The sequence below is a fragment of the Ammospiza caudacuta genome, chromosome 17 (assembly GCF_027887145.1).
Source record: "Ammospiza caudacuta isolate bAmmCau1 chromosome 17, bAmmCau1.pri, whole genome shotgun sequence".
In the NCBI taxonomy this organism is placed as follows: Eukaryota; Metazoa; Chordata; class Aves; order Passeriformes; family Passerellidae; genus Ammospiza; species Ammospiza caudacuta.
The window spans coordinates 12,513,734-12,527,603 of record NC_080609.1 but is presented as its reverse complement, the minus strand read 5'-3'; the positions used below and the strand labels follow the sequence as shown (position 1 = coordinate 12,527,603).

At 56.8% G+C, this 13,870-nt stretch overlaps 1 protein-coding gene across 1 annotated transcript; it reads left to right on the top strand.

Annotated features, from left to right (window-relative positions):
• Nucleotides 1-2,067: 2,067 nt before the first annotated feature.
• Nucleotides 2,068-13,243, top strand: LOC131565259 (lysosomal alpha-glucosidase-like). The gene is made up of 20 exons (XM_058816057.1): nucleotides 2,068-2,095; nucleotides 3,204-3,735; nucleotides 3,941-4,086; nucleotides 5,013-5,178; nucleotides 5,646-5,742; nucleotides 6,711-6,830; nucleotides 7,093-7,211; nucleotides 7,555-7,686; nucleotides 8,445-8,555; nucleotides 9,320-9,433; nucleotides 9,592-9,676; nucleotides 10,002-10,119; nucleotides 10,467-10,600; nucleotides 10,685-10,836; nucleotides 11,580-11,728; nucleotides 11,807-11,948; nucleotides 12,128-12,226; nucleotides 12,342-12,506; nucleotides 12,587-12,733; nucleotides 12,940-13,243. Exons 2-20 carry the CDS (start codon nucleotides 3,214-3,216, stop codon nucleotides 13,000-13,002), a joined length of 2,781 nt encoding a protein of 926 aa, XP_058672040.1. The 5' UTR covers nucleotides 2,068-2,095; nucleotides 3,204-3,213; the 3' UTR covers nucleotides 13,003-13,243.
• Nucleotides 13,244-13,870: the final 627 nt, after the last annotated feature.

Sequence of the window (13,870 nt, the reverse complement as noted above, 5' to 3'; positions counted from 1 at the left end):
TTGGCTCATCCAGCCTCTCATCCACCAGCACCCCGAAATCCTTGGAAGGGCTGCTCTTGATCCTTTCATCCCCCAGTCTGGATTGATACCAGGAGTTGCCCTGAACCAGGGGCAAAACCAGCAGGGCAAATGATGGTGGAAAAACGTGTCCTGGGCATCCCAATGCACTTGGGAGGACTCACTTTTTCCCTGGGCTTCTTGAGGTGGCCACTGACCAGCTTTGCCCTCCACTAGGTGTGGGCCAGCCTTTGGACTGCCTGTCCTGCCTGTGGACCTGTGGACTGCTTGTCCTGCAGCCCCCTGAGCATTGCAGCAGGGCCAAATCCTGCCCTGGGCTGGACCCTCAACCCAATCTTTGCACTTTCCTCGTGCAGTTGTGTGAGCTGCTAAACACACCACCCTGACCCCAATGGTGTGAACGGCATTTTGGACCCTGGGGGAATCCAACAATCATGATAATCTATCAAAAAATGTAATAACACAGGCAATTGACTAAACCAAACTGTCTCCATCTCAGCTGGGCTTGTTTTGGTTTCTTTGTGTCCATAACAATGTGGGGCACTCTGTGTCAGCCCCGTGCAGTTTGTGCTTTCCAGCCTTGGGGCCAAATACTGGAGCAGCTCTAAGGGCCACAACTGAGGCTGTGAGTAAGATCCCATCCCTCCCAGCTCCCCTGAACAACACAAGCTGCAAAACACAGGGAGCCTCATACCTGGCACAGCCCCATGGGTCTGGGCAGCCAGAGCAAGGTTTAGTGAATGCACCTCCCTGATGTTAAGAAATCCCCACTTATCATTGGAACTGAGCTAATGAGGTTGGCTAAAGCTCCCAGGTGATGGGTGGCACGAAGCTGCTGTCCAGTGTAGCTGCAGCAGCTTTGGCCTTCACCTCTCCCAGATTTGCAGGCACTGGTTGAAATCCTGTGCTGGGTGCTGGGACAGGGTGAGCTAAGGGCTGGAGGGCAGATTTCAGCCAAAACTGTGGTCTCCACTGAGGCCTCTGAGGTTTGTCTCCAGATCTCCTTTCCATCCAGGAAGGTTCTAGTGGCTCAGAGAGCCTAGACAGGCAAGGAGAAGGGATGCTGGGTGTGGAGCCTTTGGGGCCACTGATGTCCTCAACACAGCCACCTGCTCCTTGTGCTCTCTCTGAGTGGTGATAACCAAGAGTGGTCAGAGCCATCCTAAATCATCCAGGGCTTATCCCTGAGACATCCACGAGATGGTCCTCAAGGGCAGGAGGGATGGGCTGGCTGCATCCTGGACGGGGATTTCACCCTCTGTGGTGACAGCCCCGCACATGGGGCTCACCAGAACTGAGGTATTTCCCCCCATGGGGTTTGACAGATCACATATAGCAGGAGGGGAGCGGCTTTGTCTCCTGAAATTCTGTTTCTGGATGAATTGTCCTGTTCACAACAGGTTGCTTTTCATTTTCATTCCCTGGGGAAAGCACCTCTGCTCCAAAGGTCTGTTTTCATTCGCTGCTGAACTTTAGACAGCGGTGGCCTTCAATAGTAAACAAGGAGGAGCTTTCTAGTCCTTTGAAAAGTGGGAAAGCCTGTGCAGCACACACACTCGTCAAGCAAATGAAGAGGAGTGCATGGACCTCTGGTGAAAACTTGGATGGAGAAAGGTTCTGGGACTTGTGGGATTTTGTGAGTCTGGCCCAAAACACACCCAGCATTACGATTCCCTGAAGCCACTCAGCAGAGATAAAGTGCTCTCACCCTATACGGGGACACAGAGGATTAGTTACCTAAACAGAGGTTTAGAACACCTAAACAGAGGTGTTCTTTCTTCGGGTTTTGACACCCTGCATGCATCAACTGTGGAAAAACCTAAAAAACCCGCTGCTCTCCCATACTCTAGACACAAATATTAAAAATAAAATTTAAAAACAGCACCCAAGGCGGAAGAGCGAGCGGAGGAGGGGCGTGCGGGGATGCGCTGCTACTAGAGAGGCGCGGTAGGAGCCGGCCGAGCTCGTCGGGTGTTTACGGCGGGGCCGGCGGAGCCGCAGCGCCGGGAGCGCTGCCCGTGCCCTGCCCGCTGCCCGTGCCCGCTGCCCACAGCCACAATGTCAAGAGGAGACCCGTGTATGTAAGCGCCGGCACGGCCGGAGCGGGGCCCGCAGGCGGGCAGGGGCGCCCGGGGATGCCGCGGCTGTGTGTCCCTCCCTGGCCGTGTGTCCCTCCCGTCCGTGTGTCCCTGCGGCTGAGAGTCCCTCCGGCTGTTTGTCCCCCGGCTGTGTGTCCCCCCGTGGCGGGCAGAGGGCCCCGGGGTTCGGGAGCGGCCGCGCCGGGGGAAGCGGCGGGCGGTGCGAAAGGCGGAGGCGCAGCCGCTCCGGGAGGTTCGCGGCCGGGTTGAGCCGTGGTGGTGGCCCGAGATGGGACAGAGCTGGGGAGTAAATGTGTTGATGGGGGATGGAGGCGTTTTCTGAGCCTGGGCAGGGAGGATGGTGAGGGGAGCAGGGTCTGAGTGAGAGTGAGATGGAAACAAGAAAGTTGTGTCTCTTTTTTAAGGCGCTGAGATTGCTGCCTGCAAACTTAACTAGAGCATGGGGGTCTCCGTTGCTTAGAATCCGGGAGTTGTTTGCCTGAGAGGTTGTCAGGATCAGCATTTATCAGTAGAAAGCAAGGACTAATGGCATATTCCCAGCCATCCCTTGCTCAGCTCTCCTCGAGTCTAAAACCTCTGAGTCAGGGCTTTGGACGGTGATGACAGAGGATGCTCGGAGAAGAGGAATGCTCAGAGCAGAGAATGCTCCTCACCTCGGAGCTGTAGCACTCAGCATCACAGCTCTGTTCCCACAGAAAGAGCAAGCTCGGTTTTGCTTGCACTTTCCAGAAACACTGCAGTCCATTAATTCAGATCTCCTTGAGGGGCCACTCTGCTGCCTCCCAAAAGCAAATGGTGCTTTTACCTCTTCACAGAGAGCAGCAGGCACACTTTCACCCTTGGGATTGGTGGACAGTCAGGTGTCAGTGTCTCCCCACACTTAGCAGGGTGAGGACCACCTGACCTTGGCCAAGCCTTCCTTTTGCTGTATTTGCCAGGTGCATCTTGGCTGAAGGCACAGATGTGATGCTGCAGGCTGCTGAGGGAGCAGGCTCTGCCCAAACCACAGGCATCAGGAGAGGGGGAAGCTGTCCTTGAGGCCTGGGCGAACTCTCCGCCTCTGTCTCTTTCACCCCTTCCATCCAGCAGCAGGACAATGAAGTCGTACCAGAAGCTGACAGCAGCCCAGCCAGCAGCATGCCGGCTGGAAGAGGAGGGGGCTGCCCCGGTGCCCTCCGGCCACGGGAAGCTGGCCCCGTGGTGGGTGGGCAGTGGGCTGCTGGTGGCCGCTGTTCTGCTGAGCACCATCACCGTCTGGGTGCTGCGGCAAGTGTCGGGGGGCTGGCTGGGACCCACGGCACCCCCAAAATGCCTGGTGGTCCCCGAGAGCCGTCGCTTTGACTGCTACCCGGAGCGGCGCGTGGTGGTGACCCAGGAGCTCTGCGAAAGCCGAGGCTGCTGCTTCATCCAGAGTCCCCCGCTGGCAGAGGGCAAGCAGGGGGTGCCCTGGTGCTTCTATCCCCCTGACTTCCCCAGCTACACCCTGGAGGGCCTCAACCAGACAGCGCTGGGCATGGTGGGGCTGCTGGTGCGGAGGGAGAAGGCCTATTACCCCCGGGACATCCAGAAGCTGAGGCTGGATGTGGAATTTGAGACGGACACACGGCTGCACATCAAGGTGAGCTTCCTGCTAGCTGCCCTCAAGGGCCTGTGACTGTGCTCCTGACCCTTGCACCTGCCATCCTGTAGGGGACCATCCCTTGCTTGGATCAAGTCTGGAATCTGCTGTGCTCCAGGCATGGCTGTGTGGGGCCAGTGAGCATCTCCAGCACTTTACCCTCTCGCTTTGCTGGTCTTTAAAGCCCTTTTTCTCCCTTTTGCAGATAACAGATGCAGCCAACCCACGCTATGAGGTGCCCCTTGATGTTCCCCGGGTGATGAAGAGAGCAGAAAACCCCATCTATAGTCTGAACTTCTCCGGGGACCCCTTTGGGGTGGTGCTGCAGCGCAAGGCAACAGGGACAGTGCTGTAAGAACCCACCTCATGCTCACGCTGTGCCAGTGGAGAGAAGCTTTTCCCATCCTAGGCAGGATCCAGCATGCTTCCCCGAGGTTTTCCGTTAGGAAAGCCCATGCTGTGAGATCTCCAAACTCTTTGTCTTGTATCTTTTGAGCGGTGCTGACATGGGGATGTGGCAGCAGGTGGCTTCCTGGCCTCAGGGGCTGGCCATGTGCTTGCCTTGGCCATGGCAGACCTGTGTGGGATCAGCATCTCTCCAAAAACTTCCCAGTGCTCTGATTCCTCCCAGGGTGCTACAGAAGCCAAACATTGTGTAGTTCCCAGCACATCACCAATAAATGATCTGGTGGCTCAGGAAAAATGTCAGAGAAGAGTTGTGGCTTTGCCCTCTCCCTGCTTTTGGGTTTCCCTGGCTGTCCAAACTATAGGTACACCCACAGCTCCAGGCTTTTTGTGGAAAAGGACTGTGGGTGACTTTGCTGTACATCTTCTGTCACCTCCACAGCTTTGCCCACACTCGGTGGTAAGCACCACCAGCTGGACAATGTCTGGTCAGGGTGTGTTTTGGGATCCCATCCTTTCCTCCTCTTTCCCATTTGCTGGTGGCTGTGGTCCATTCTGTGCTTGGGAGCTGTTTATCAGTGACAGAAGGCTGAGAAACCCCATGGCCATATCACCTCAGTGGTTAAAATTAACCTGGGTGGAAACTTCTGGTGTCAAAGGGAAGGCTGTGCTGTGCTGGCTTGGGCTGTGCCTTGTGTCCAGCCAGACCTGAATTTGCTCCTGGGCTGCTGGATGCAGGGTGGGATGTGCTGTTAGACTGCCCCTTGAGATGCTTTGAGAGGGAAGAGATCAATTATTGATGAGCAAATGGATCCTAATTCATCCCAGAACCCTCTCTTGACCCTCTCTCTTTCTTGGTGTCACCCTGGCAGGCTAAACACCACCGTGGCCCCCCTGATCTTTGCTGACCAGTTTCTCCAGATATCCACATCACTGCCATCCAGGTTTCTCTATGGGCTGGGGGAGCACCGTGACAGCCTCCTGCACAGCCTGGACTGGAACACCCTCACACTGTGGGCCCGCGACGTCTCTCCCACGGTACATCTGCCCTGTCCCCGAGGGGTGCAGGGGGTGAGGGCAGGAGTGCCACTCTCCTATGCCTGGGAAAGCGTGGCAGGGGTGGGCAGCACCACTGGGAGAGGCTGATGAGCAGGTATGTGCCAGGGAGGATTTCAGAGCAATTGCAAAATGCTCTTGGCACTCCAAGGGCGCTGGGTGTTTCCGCTCCACCCTGCTCCTCGTGCAATGTGTTGTGGTGAGGCAGGAGGCTTCCCCCTCACCCAGCCCAGCTCAGTAGCAGCCCCTGAGCTGGAGGAAGAAGCAGCCTCCCATGGCCTTAAGTTCCAAACCTATCCTCATTCCTTGCCTTATGCTCCAGAGGAGTGACAGATGCCTGGTGAGGTGGTGGCAGCATATACAGCTCAGGGTCATTTATTCCCTTTCAGTGACATGGGCCTCTCCTGCTTTGCCCTCTTTGTTGTCTTACTGGGCACCTTTCCTTGCAGGAATCATTCAACCTGTATGGTGCCCACCCCTTCTACCTGCTGATGGAGGAGGGTGGAAACGCTCACGGTGTTTTCCTGCTCAACAGCAACGCCATGGGTAGGTGTCCAGGGGACCCCAGGCCAGCTTGTCCATGGTGGAGGAGTGGCAGATTGGGACAGATGGGAGCTGCTGGAGTGGGCAGTTTGGGACGTTGGGGTGAGGGGAAGGCATGAAAAGGAAAGATGTGGTTTGATGGCTCCGTTATTGAGAGCAGCCATCTGTTTCCTGGCTACGGCGAGGCTCTTTAGCAACTGCCGAGCAGTTTAACCACACGCCCAGCTGCCATCAGCAAGGCAGGTCCCCTGCATGCAGCTCCATGCCCATTGCCCTGCTCCAGCACTGGGCACGGCTGGGGCACTGCCAGGGGTGCCATCTGTCACCCTCACTGTTCCCAGCTGTGCTGCCAGCTGTGGCCATGGGATCTGCCCCTGTGTGCCAGCTGATAACGCAGCAGCTCCTGCCCTGCCAGGGGCAGAACCAGGACCACCCGTCCCTCCCTGCAGCTGCCTCTTGCAGCCAGCTGGGATGATGCTGCTCACCCCAGGGCTCTGGCAGCTCCAGCTGTGCTCTGCTCTGTGGCTGTGATGCTGCTGAGCAGGAGCTCCTGTGAGATGCAGCCACCTGAGCTGAGGTTAAAAGGCTGCTCCCGGGAAAGGCCTGGCTCCCATGTGCTTGCTTGTAAAAGCAGCCCTCAATTCACTTAGGAGGGGATTTCAGGGGAGGACATGAAGGAAAGCACTGCACTGAAGTGCTTAGTCTTGGTCCAGAAGCTGGCACAGATTTGAGATTAAAGAGCAGATTTTCAAGATAGCATAAACCCATGATCTCTCTGGGCTGTGATGATTTAAGCTTCCAGACACCCATTTAGCATCTGCTGAGTGTAAGACAGGGATTTCTGTGTTCCCCCCTGAGCGTTGCCTGTGGTGCTGCCTGGGCCCCATCATAGGGGCTAAAGTCTGGGGGCTGCTCCCCAGTTGTCACTACCTTTTTCTCTTCTCTTTCCCTTTCTAACTTGCCATTCAAAGAGGTGGCTCTGCAGCCTGCTCCAGGCCTGACCTGGAGGACCATTGGAGGGGTGCTGGATTTTTACATCTTCCTGGGGCCCGATCCCAGCATGGTCATCCAACAGTACCAGCAGGTGATAGGTAAGTGCCCACACCCCAACACAGCTCTCTAAAGGCATCTCCTTCATGCCCACATCCCTGTCTCACCCCAGCTTCACCACCATCCCCAACCCTCTCAGCTGGAGAGGGATCAGCATCCCCCAGCCATCCCATCCCCAGCCCTTCCAGCACACTGTGGTCAGTGGTCACCTTTTATCCTCCCTCTCCCCTTACCTTCCCATCCTTTTGAGATGCTGCTGTCATCTTGGGAATCCCCATCCATGCTCCCATTCTCCCACTGCAGGGTTCCCAGCCATGCCCCCCATGTGGGCTCTTGGCTTCCACCTCTGCCGCTGGGGCTACGGATCCAGCAACGGGACCTGGCAGACTGTGAGAGCCATGAGGAACTACCAGATCCCCCAGGTAACCCCAGCCTGTGGGGCAGGGAGTGCCCCACCACCCATTCCTGAGCCCCATCACCCATTCCTGAGCCCCGTCACCCATTCCTGAGCCCCATCACCCATTCCTGAGCCCCATCACCCATTCCAGAGTCCCGTCACCCATTCCTGAGCCCCATCACCCATTCCAGAGCCCCATCACCCATTCCTGAGCCCCATAACCCATTCCAGAGTCTCCATCACCCATTTCTGAGCCCCATCACCAATTCCTGAGCCCCATCACCCATTCCTGAGCCCCATCACCCATTCCAGAGCCCCATCACCCATTCCTGAGCCCCATCACCCATTCCTGAGCCTCTTTCCTGCAGGATGGGCAGTGGAATGACATTGATTACATGGATGGCTACCGGGACTTCACCTTGGATTCCCAGAAGTTTTCCTCCCTGCCCTCCCTGGTGGAAGACCTCCACAAACATGGGCAGCACTACGTTATGATCTTGGTATTCCCCCTCCTCTCCCACTGTGCTGTCTTTGCTGCAGGGATGTCAGACAAGGGCATAAGGGATGCTCCTGGTCCCAGCTGGTCGTTCCTGGCTCTGGGGATTTTTGTAGGAGGTCAATTCCCAGTTCTGGTCAGGCCCTGTAAACTGTGACTGGAAATCCCCCTAATGCAGGGACCTTGGAGACACAGCCAGGTTCTTGTGTTGTGGTCCTGTGGGTCCAAGGATGGCCCTGACCCCTGGGAGAGAAGGAATGGAGGAACTGTGGGTCAGGCAGTTTAACTTGTGGGTGCTCAGCTCAGGTGCTCTCACATCCCCACAAGTGCTGGGATCTTGTGACCTGGCTGTAATGTCCCTTCTTCCCTCTGCAAGGAGTGGGGGCATGGGTTCTGCTTGCTGGAGGCAGTGGGGACCAGCAGGTCCTTGCAGGGGGAAGCTGGATTTCCTCCTCAATGAACTCTCTGTAGTAGCCCTGTCCATGACCTGACATTTCTTGCATAAGAACAAGAGTTCTTGTATTTGTTTCCCCCTCCCCAAAACACCATAACAGGTCCTGGGGACTTGCAGAAGTGGCATTTTAGAAAACATGCCTGGAAGTGTTGAACACAAGTTTCTCTTCCCCTTGGGGGGGAAACAGCCGCTGTGTGTGGGCTCTGGCTGACCCTGCCTGGGTTCTCCTCTGTGAATCACACTGGTCTGGCCAGGGGAAGGAGCCATGGGCTGCCTGAAATGTCACTAACCCTCTGCTCCATCCCCAGGATCCTGGCATCAGCAGCACCAGCCCCAATGGCTCCTACTGGCCTTTTGATGAAGGCTTGAGACGGGGCTTGTTCCTCAACACCAGCCAGGGGCAGCCACTCATCGGGCAGGTGAGGAGCTCTGGGGGAAATCCCAGCCCAGGGGATTTCAGCACAACAGAGGGAAAGCCAAGTGGCCAAGGGACTTCTCTGGGATAATTGCCAGAGCCTGGCTCAGTCCTTGTCCCCTCCTGGTGTCTTCACCAGCCCAGGGACCAGCCCTTGCTCAGCAGAGGAGCCTGTGGAAGTCATATGAGCTTACCAGAGTCAGCAGTGCTGCCTCAGGCTGATCATCTGATTTCTCTCCCTTCCTGTTTCTGGGGTGAGGGGAGGTTGTCTGTGATGAGCAGTGTGCCTCGAGACCTGCTCTGCAGCTCTTCCCTCCCACTTTGACCCCTCTGGCTGTTTTCTCCCACCTGCTCTCTCTTGCTCTCTCCAAGGAGGGAGCTTTCAATGTAGCCTGAAAACATGGGGGAAAATGAATTGGCTAAAATTCCTGGAGTGAGGCAAAGCACAGAGAAATCATGGCTTTTCCCTGACATGTTCTTGGTGAGGTGGTAACAGGCCTTGTGCAAGTGAGGGCAGAACAGCTCCATCAGCTGCCCACAGCCTGTGGGGACTCCTCAGCACTTGGTACTCCTGGTACCATGGAGTAGAAGGGATGCTCTGTGTTTGTGTAGCACCCAAGACTCAAAGCTTTGGCTGGGTTTATCTTCTCTCATTTCCTGTTTCACCCCCAGCTGAAATCCCTGGCGTGCTGTGGTACCCTGTTCCTCATGGTGGCTCCCCACAAATCACCTGCTCGCTGAACCCATGGATTTGTGGTGTCTCCACAGGTCTGGCCTGGTTTCACTGCCTTTGCAGACTTCTCCAACCCAGACACACACCAGTGGTGGCTGGAGAACCTGCAGCACTTCCATGCCCTCGTGCCCTTTGATGGCCTCTGGATCGTAAGTCCCTCCTTGCCCGTGGGTTGCTCCATGCCAGCAGCTCAGCTCATGCCTGATGTGTGTCCTGGCAGGACTGTCCCTCAAATGCAGCTTTTCCAGGTCTATTACTAATCCCAAAACCACACACCTGAAATTGCAGCACAATTTTCTTTGCTTAGGACATGAATGAGCCATCCAACTTCATGGATGGGTCTGAACATGGGTGCCCCCCAGGAGAGTTGGACAACCCACCCTACACTCCAGGTGAGGAGGGAGATGAGATGCAAAGCTGTGCTCATAGGTACTGTGTGCTTTGAGATGGCTGCCAACTGAGTGTGGTGGAGGAAAACCATTTCTAAGAGACATTTATGAGTGCCTCCATCCCTTCCTTCATGTGCCAGAATCCATGTCTAAGCCATGCACACTTGTTAGGCCACATCAGGGTGCAGGATGGGGCTGTTTGCATGATATTTTGGCACTGGTTGGCAATGACAGCTGGCTGTGGGAGGGCTGACCCAGAGCCAGCAAGTGTGGGGGTCCATATCCCCTGCACCCCAGCTGGGTCCAACTGGGCTCTGTGTCCTGGCAGCCGTGCTGGGCGATTCCCTCTCTGCAAAGACGGTGTGTGCCTCAGCAAAGCAGAAAGTCTCCGTGCACTACAACCTCCACAACCTCTATGGGCTGATGGAAGCCAAAGCCACAGCAAGGTACCTGAGCATCCTTCTTCCTGGCAGCCTGGGCATGGGCTGGGACAAAATTCTTTTCGGAGCTGAGCAGGAAAAGGATGGGGATTTGAGTGTGATCTGAAGTGGAGGAGCTCTGGCTGTTCACTGCTTCTAGGATGGGAATAACCCAGGAGAAGAGAAGAGCTGACACTGCTCTGGGAGGAATGGGTGAATGAGGCTGGTCCTGCTGGAAGCCTTTTCCAGACTGCTCAGACTGACTCTCTACCCCTCTGCCAGCAGGCTGGAATTTCCCTCAGCTGTTGTGGGACAAGGCAAACCCTGATGGGCTGCTCTTACCCTCTGCCCCCAGCTCTGCCGTTGTTTTCCAGCGCCTTGATCCAGCTCCGGGGGAAGCGCCCCTTCCTCATCTCCCGCTCCACCTTCCCCAGCCAGGGCCGCTACTCGGGGCACTGGCTGGGTGACAACCGCAGCCAGTGGAAGGACATGCGTTACTCCATCCCAGGTGGGTGCCACAGAGCCCCTAACAGCACTCTCCTTGTTTGAGGTGTCTCTGAAACTGTGCCCTGCTGACTGTCCCTGCCCCCAGGGCTGTTGAGCTTCAGCCTCTTTGGCATCCCTCTGGTCGGGGCGGACATCTGCGGCTTCTCGGGCAGCACCTCTGAGGAGCTGTGCACACGCTGGATGCAGCTCGGCGCCTTCTACCCCTTCTCCCGCAACCACAACACCCAGAACGAGAAGGTGCAGGGCAGTGGGAGGCATCCTAGGGCTGGGTTGTGGGATGGGGGATGCAGGATGTGGGGTGTGGGATGGGGGATGCAGGATGTGGGGTGTGGAACTGGGGATGCAGGATATGGGGTGTGGGATGGGGGATGCAGGATATGGGATGTGGGATGGGGGATGCAGGATATGGGGTGTGGGATGGGGGATGCAGGATATGGGATATGGAATGGGGTTGCAGGATAGGGGATGTGGGATGGGGGATGCAGGAGGTAGGATGTGGGATGCAGGATATGGGATGTGGGATGGGGGATGTAGGATATGGCATATGGAACTGGGGATGCAGGATATGGGATGTGGAATGGGGGATACAGGAGGTGGAATGTGGAATGGGGACATTGGATGTGGAATGGCAGAGGCAGGATATAGGATGTGGGATGCAGGATATGGGATGTGGGATGCAGGATATGGAGTGTGGGATGGGGGATGCAAGAGGTGGGATGTGGAATAGGAGATGCAGGATATGCGATGGGGTGTGCAGGATATGGGATGTGGAATTGGGTATGCAGGATGTAGAATTGGGGATGCAGGAGGTGGGATGTGGGATGGGGGATGCAGGAGGTGGGATGTGGGATGCTGGATATGGGATGTGGAATGCAGATATGGGATGTGGAATGGGGGATGCAGGATATGGGATGGGGATGGGGGATGCAGGATATGGTGTCGGGGGTGGGACAGCTGCTGACTGCCCGTGTCTCCCCCAGGCCCAGGACCCAACAGCATTCAGCCCCGCAGCCAGGACAGCCATGAAGGACGTGCTGCTGACCCGCTACTCCCTCCTGCCCTTCCTCTACACCCTTTTCCACCGTGCCCACCTGCAGGGGGACACCGTGGCCCGGCCCTTGTTCTTTGAGTAAGGCCGTCCCCACTGGGAGTGGGGAGATGCTGGGCTGAACCAGGGAAATCACACAGCATCTCCATCATGCTGCAGGTTCCCTCAGGATAAGGCCACGTGGGAGCTGGACAGGCAGTTCCTGTGGGGCCAGAGCCTGCTGGTAACCCCAGTGCTGGAGCCTGGGGTGGACTCAGTCACAGGTTATGTCCCCCAAGGCACGTGGTACGACTTCTACACGGTGAGGAGCATCACAGCATTTGCCAGGGGCTGGGTGATCCCTGCTTGACCCTCTTGAGTCAAACTGTGGGTGGGAAGCCCTGGCTGAGCCCTACTGGAGGGAGGGTTGGGGATGGCTGCCCTGCAGACCCCTGCCTGAGCCCTGATCCCTCACACCCCTGTCTCTCACTCCCTGCCCAGGGCTCCTCAGTGAACAGCAGTGGGGAGATGTTGAAGATGTCAGCCCCTCTGGAGCACCTCAACCTGCACATCCGAGAAGGTTCCATCCTGCCCACCCAGGTGAGTGCCCACCCATCACCTCCCTGGGTGCTGTCCACGGAGTGTGTGTCCCCCAGCACCTCAACTCTTGCACCCAGTGCTCATGGCCCTACAGCACCCGTGTCTTTGAACCCAGAAACCAGGAACCACCACAGAGGCCACCCGAGGGAACCCCCTGCGTCTCATCGTGGCCTTGTCCTCGCATGCCACTGCCTGGGGTGACCTTTTCTGGGATGATGGCGAGAGCCTGGACACCTTTGAGAAGGGCAACTACTCCTACGTGGTGTTCAATGTCACACAGGTGGGATGTGGTGGGGAGGGCAGGAGTGGGAGGTCCCATGGTACCTGGTGACCTTGAGCTCATGCTGTCCCCTCCTACAGAACATCTTCACCTCCACCGTCCTCCATGCCAGCACCGAGGCCACCAAGGTCACCGTTGGCACACTGAGCATCTTTGGGGTGCAGAAGCCGCCCAGCAAGGTCCTCCTGAATGGCCAGGAGAAGCCCTTTTCCTACCTGGACAACCAGGTATGGCCCCATTTCAAAGTGCCCTTTGCTGGGTGGGGGTCCCTATCCTGAGGGTCTCCACCCGTCCTCTTCCAGGGTCACAGTGGGACCAACGAGGGGGTGAGGACTCTCTGTGGCTCTCCCGCCATGCCAGGCCTTAGGGGAAAGCATCCTCCACTTCCCTCCTGTCAAGGCTGTACCCCAAAATGTCTCCTTTCCCCCCACAGGTTCTCAACGTGAGTGACCTTGGCATGAGCCTCAGCCAGGGCTTCTCCCTGCAGTGGCTGTGACAGGGGGCTGTGGGGTCACCCCCAGGACACCCTGCTGGGAGATGCTCAGTGCTCCAGTCCCTGAAACCAGGATGCTGCCATGGAGTGGGCTCTGGGGACTGTCACCTGCTGCTGCTCCCCCCCTCCAGCACAGCTGGGGACAGGGGGCATGGGATGGGGGCTTGGCTGCTGGGTGCCCCCTGCATGGTCCTGGGTGGGTGCCGTGGGTGGAGGTGTGGGTACCTGCTGTCCCCAGTGCAATAAAGGCATGTGGAGAACTTGTCCTGGGAGCATGATGTGGGGACAGAAGGGGTAGCATGGGGGAGAGAGCAACTAAAACAGTTGCTGCTGGTTTAGTTCTTGACCTTGGTTCTCCTGACTCCATCACCCTGGTTTCAGCTGCTCAATTTTAGCCCCAGTCCTCAATTCCAGCCCCACATTCCACCCCTCCAACTTCAGCCACTACTTCCAGCTCCCCAGTTTCAGCCCCTGACTCCAGCATCCAATCCCACCTCCTTGATTCCCCTGTTTGATCCCAGATCCCCCAATCACAGAATCATTTAAGCTGGAAAAGATCTCCAAGATCAAGTCCAGCCGTGGACTAATCACTTTTTCATACCCCATGGCACCGAGTGCCACGTCCAGTCATTTCTTGAGCACCTCCAGAGGCGGTGACTCCATCACCACCCTGGGCAGCCTGTTCCAAAATGTAATCCCACTTTTTGTGAAGAAACCCCTCCTGATGCCTGACTTAACACCCCCTGGTGCTGCCTGACACTATGTCCTCTTGCCCTGCTGCTAGCGGCGTGGGAGAAGAGACGGATCAAGCGCCAAAGAATACATTTTTTAAGAAGATGTTTACATTTTATACAACTCGCAGCCTCTCTGA

What these genes read in the sequence shown, in the direction of transcription:
- LOC131565259 (XM_058816057.1), top strand. Translation starts at nt 3,214, where the DNA reads ATGAAGTCGTACCAGAAGCTGACAGCAGCCCAGCCAGCAGCATGCCGG. An exon ending in GTTCCATCCTGCCCACCCAG is followed by an intron (nt 12,227 to 12,341) that starts GTGAGTGCCCAC and finishes CTTTGAACCCAG; the next exon opens with AAACCAGGAACCACCACAGA. An exon ending in TTTCCTACCTGGACAACCAG is followed by an intron (nt 12,734 to 12,939) that starts GTATGGCCCCAT and finishes TTCCCCCCACAG; the next exon opens with GTTCTCAACGTGAGTGACCT.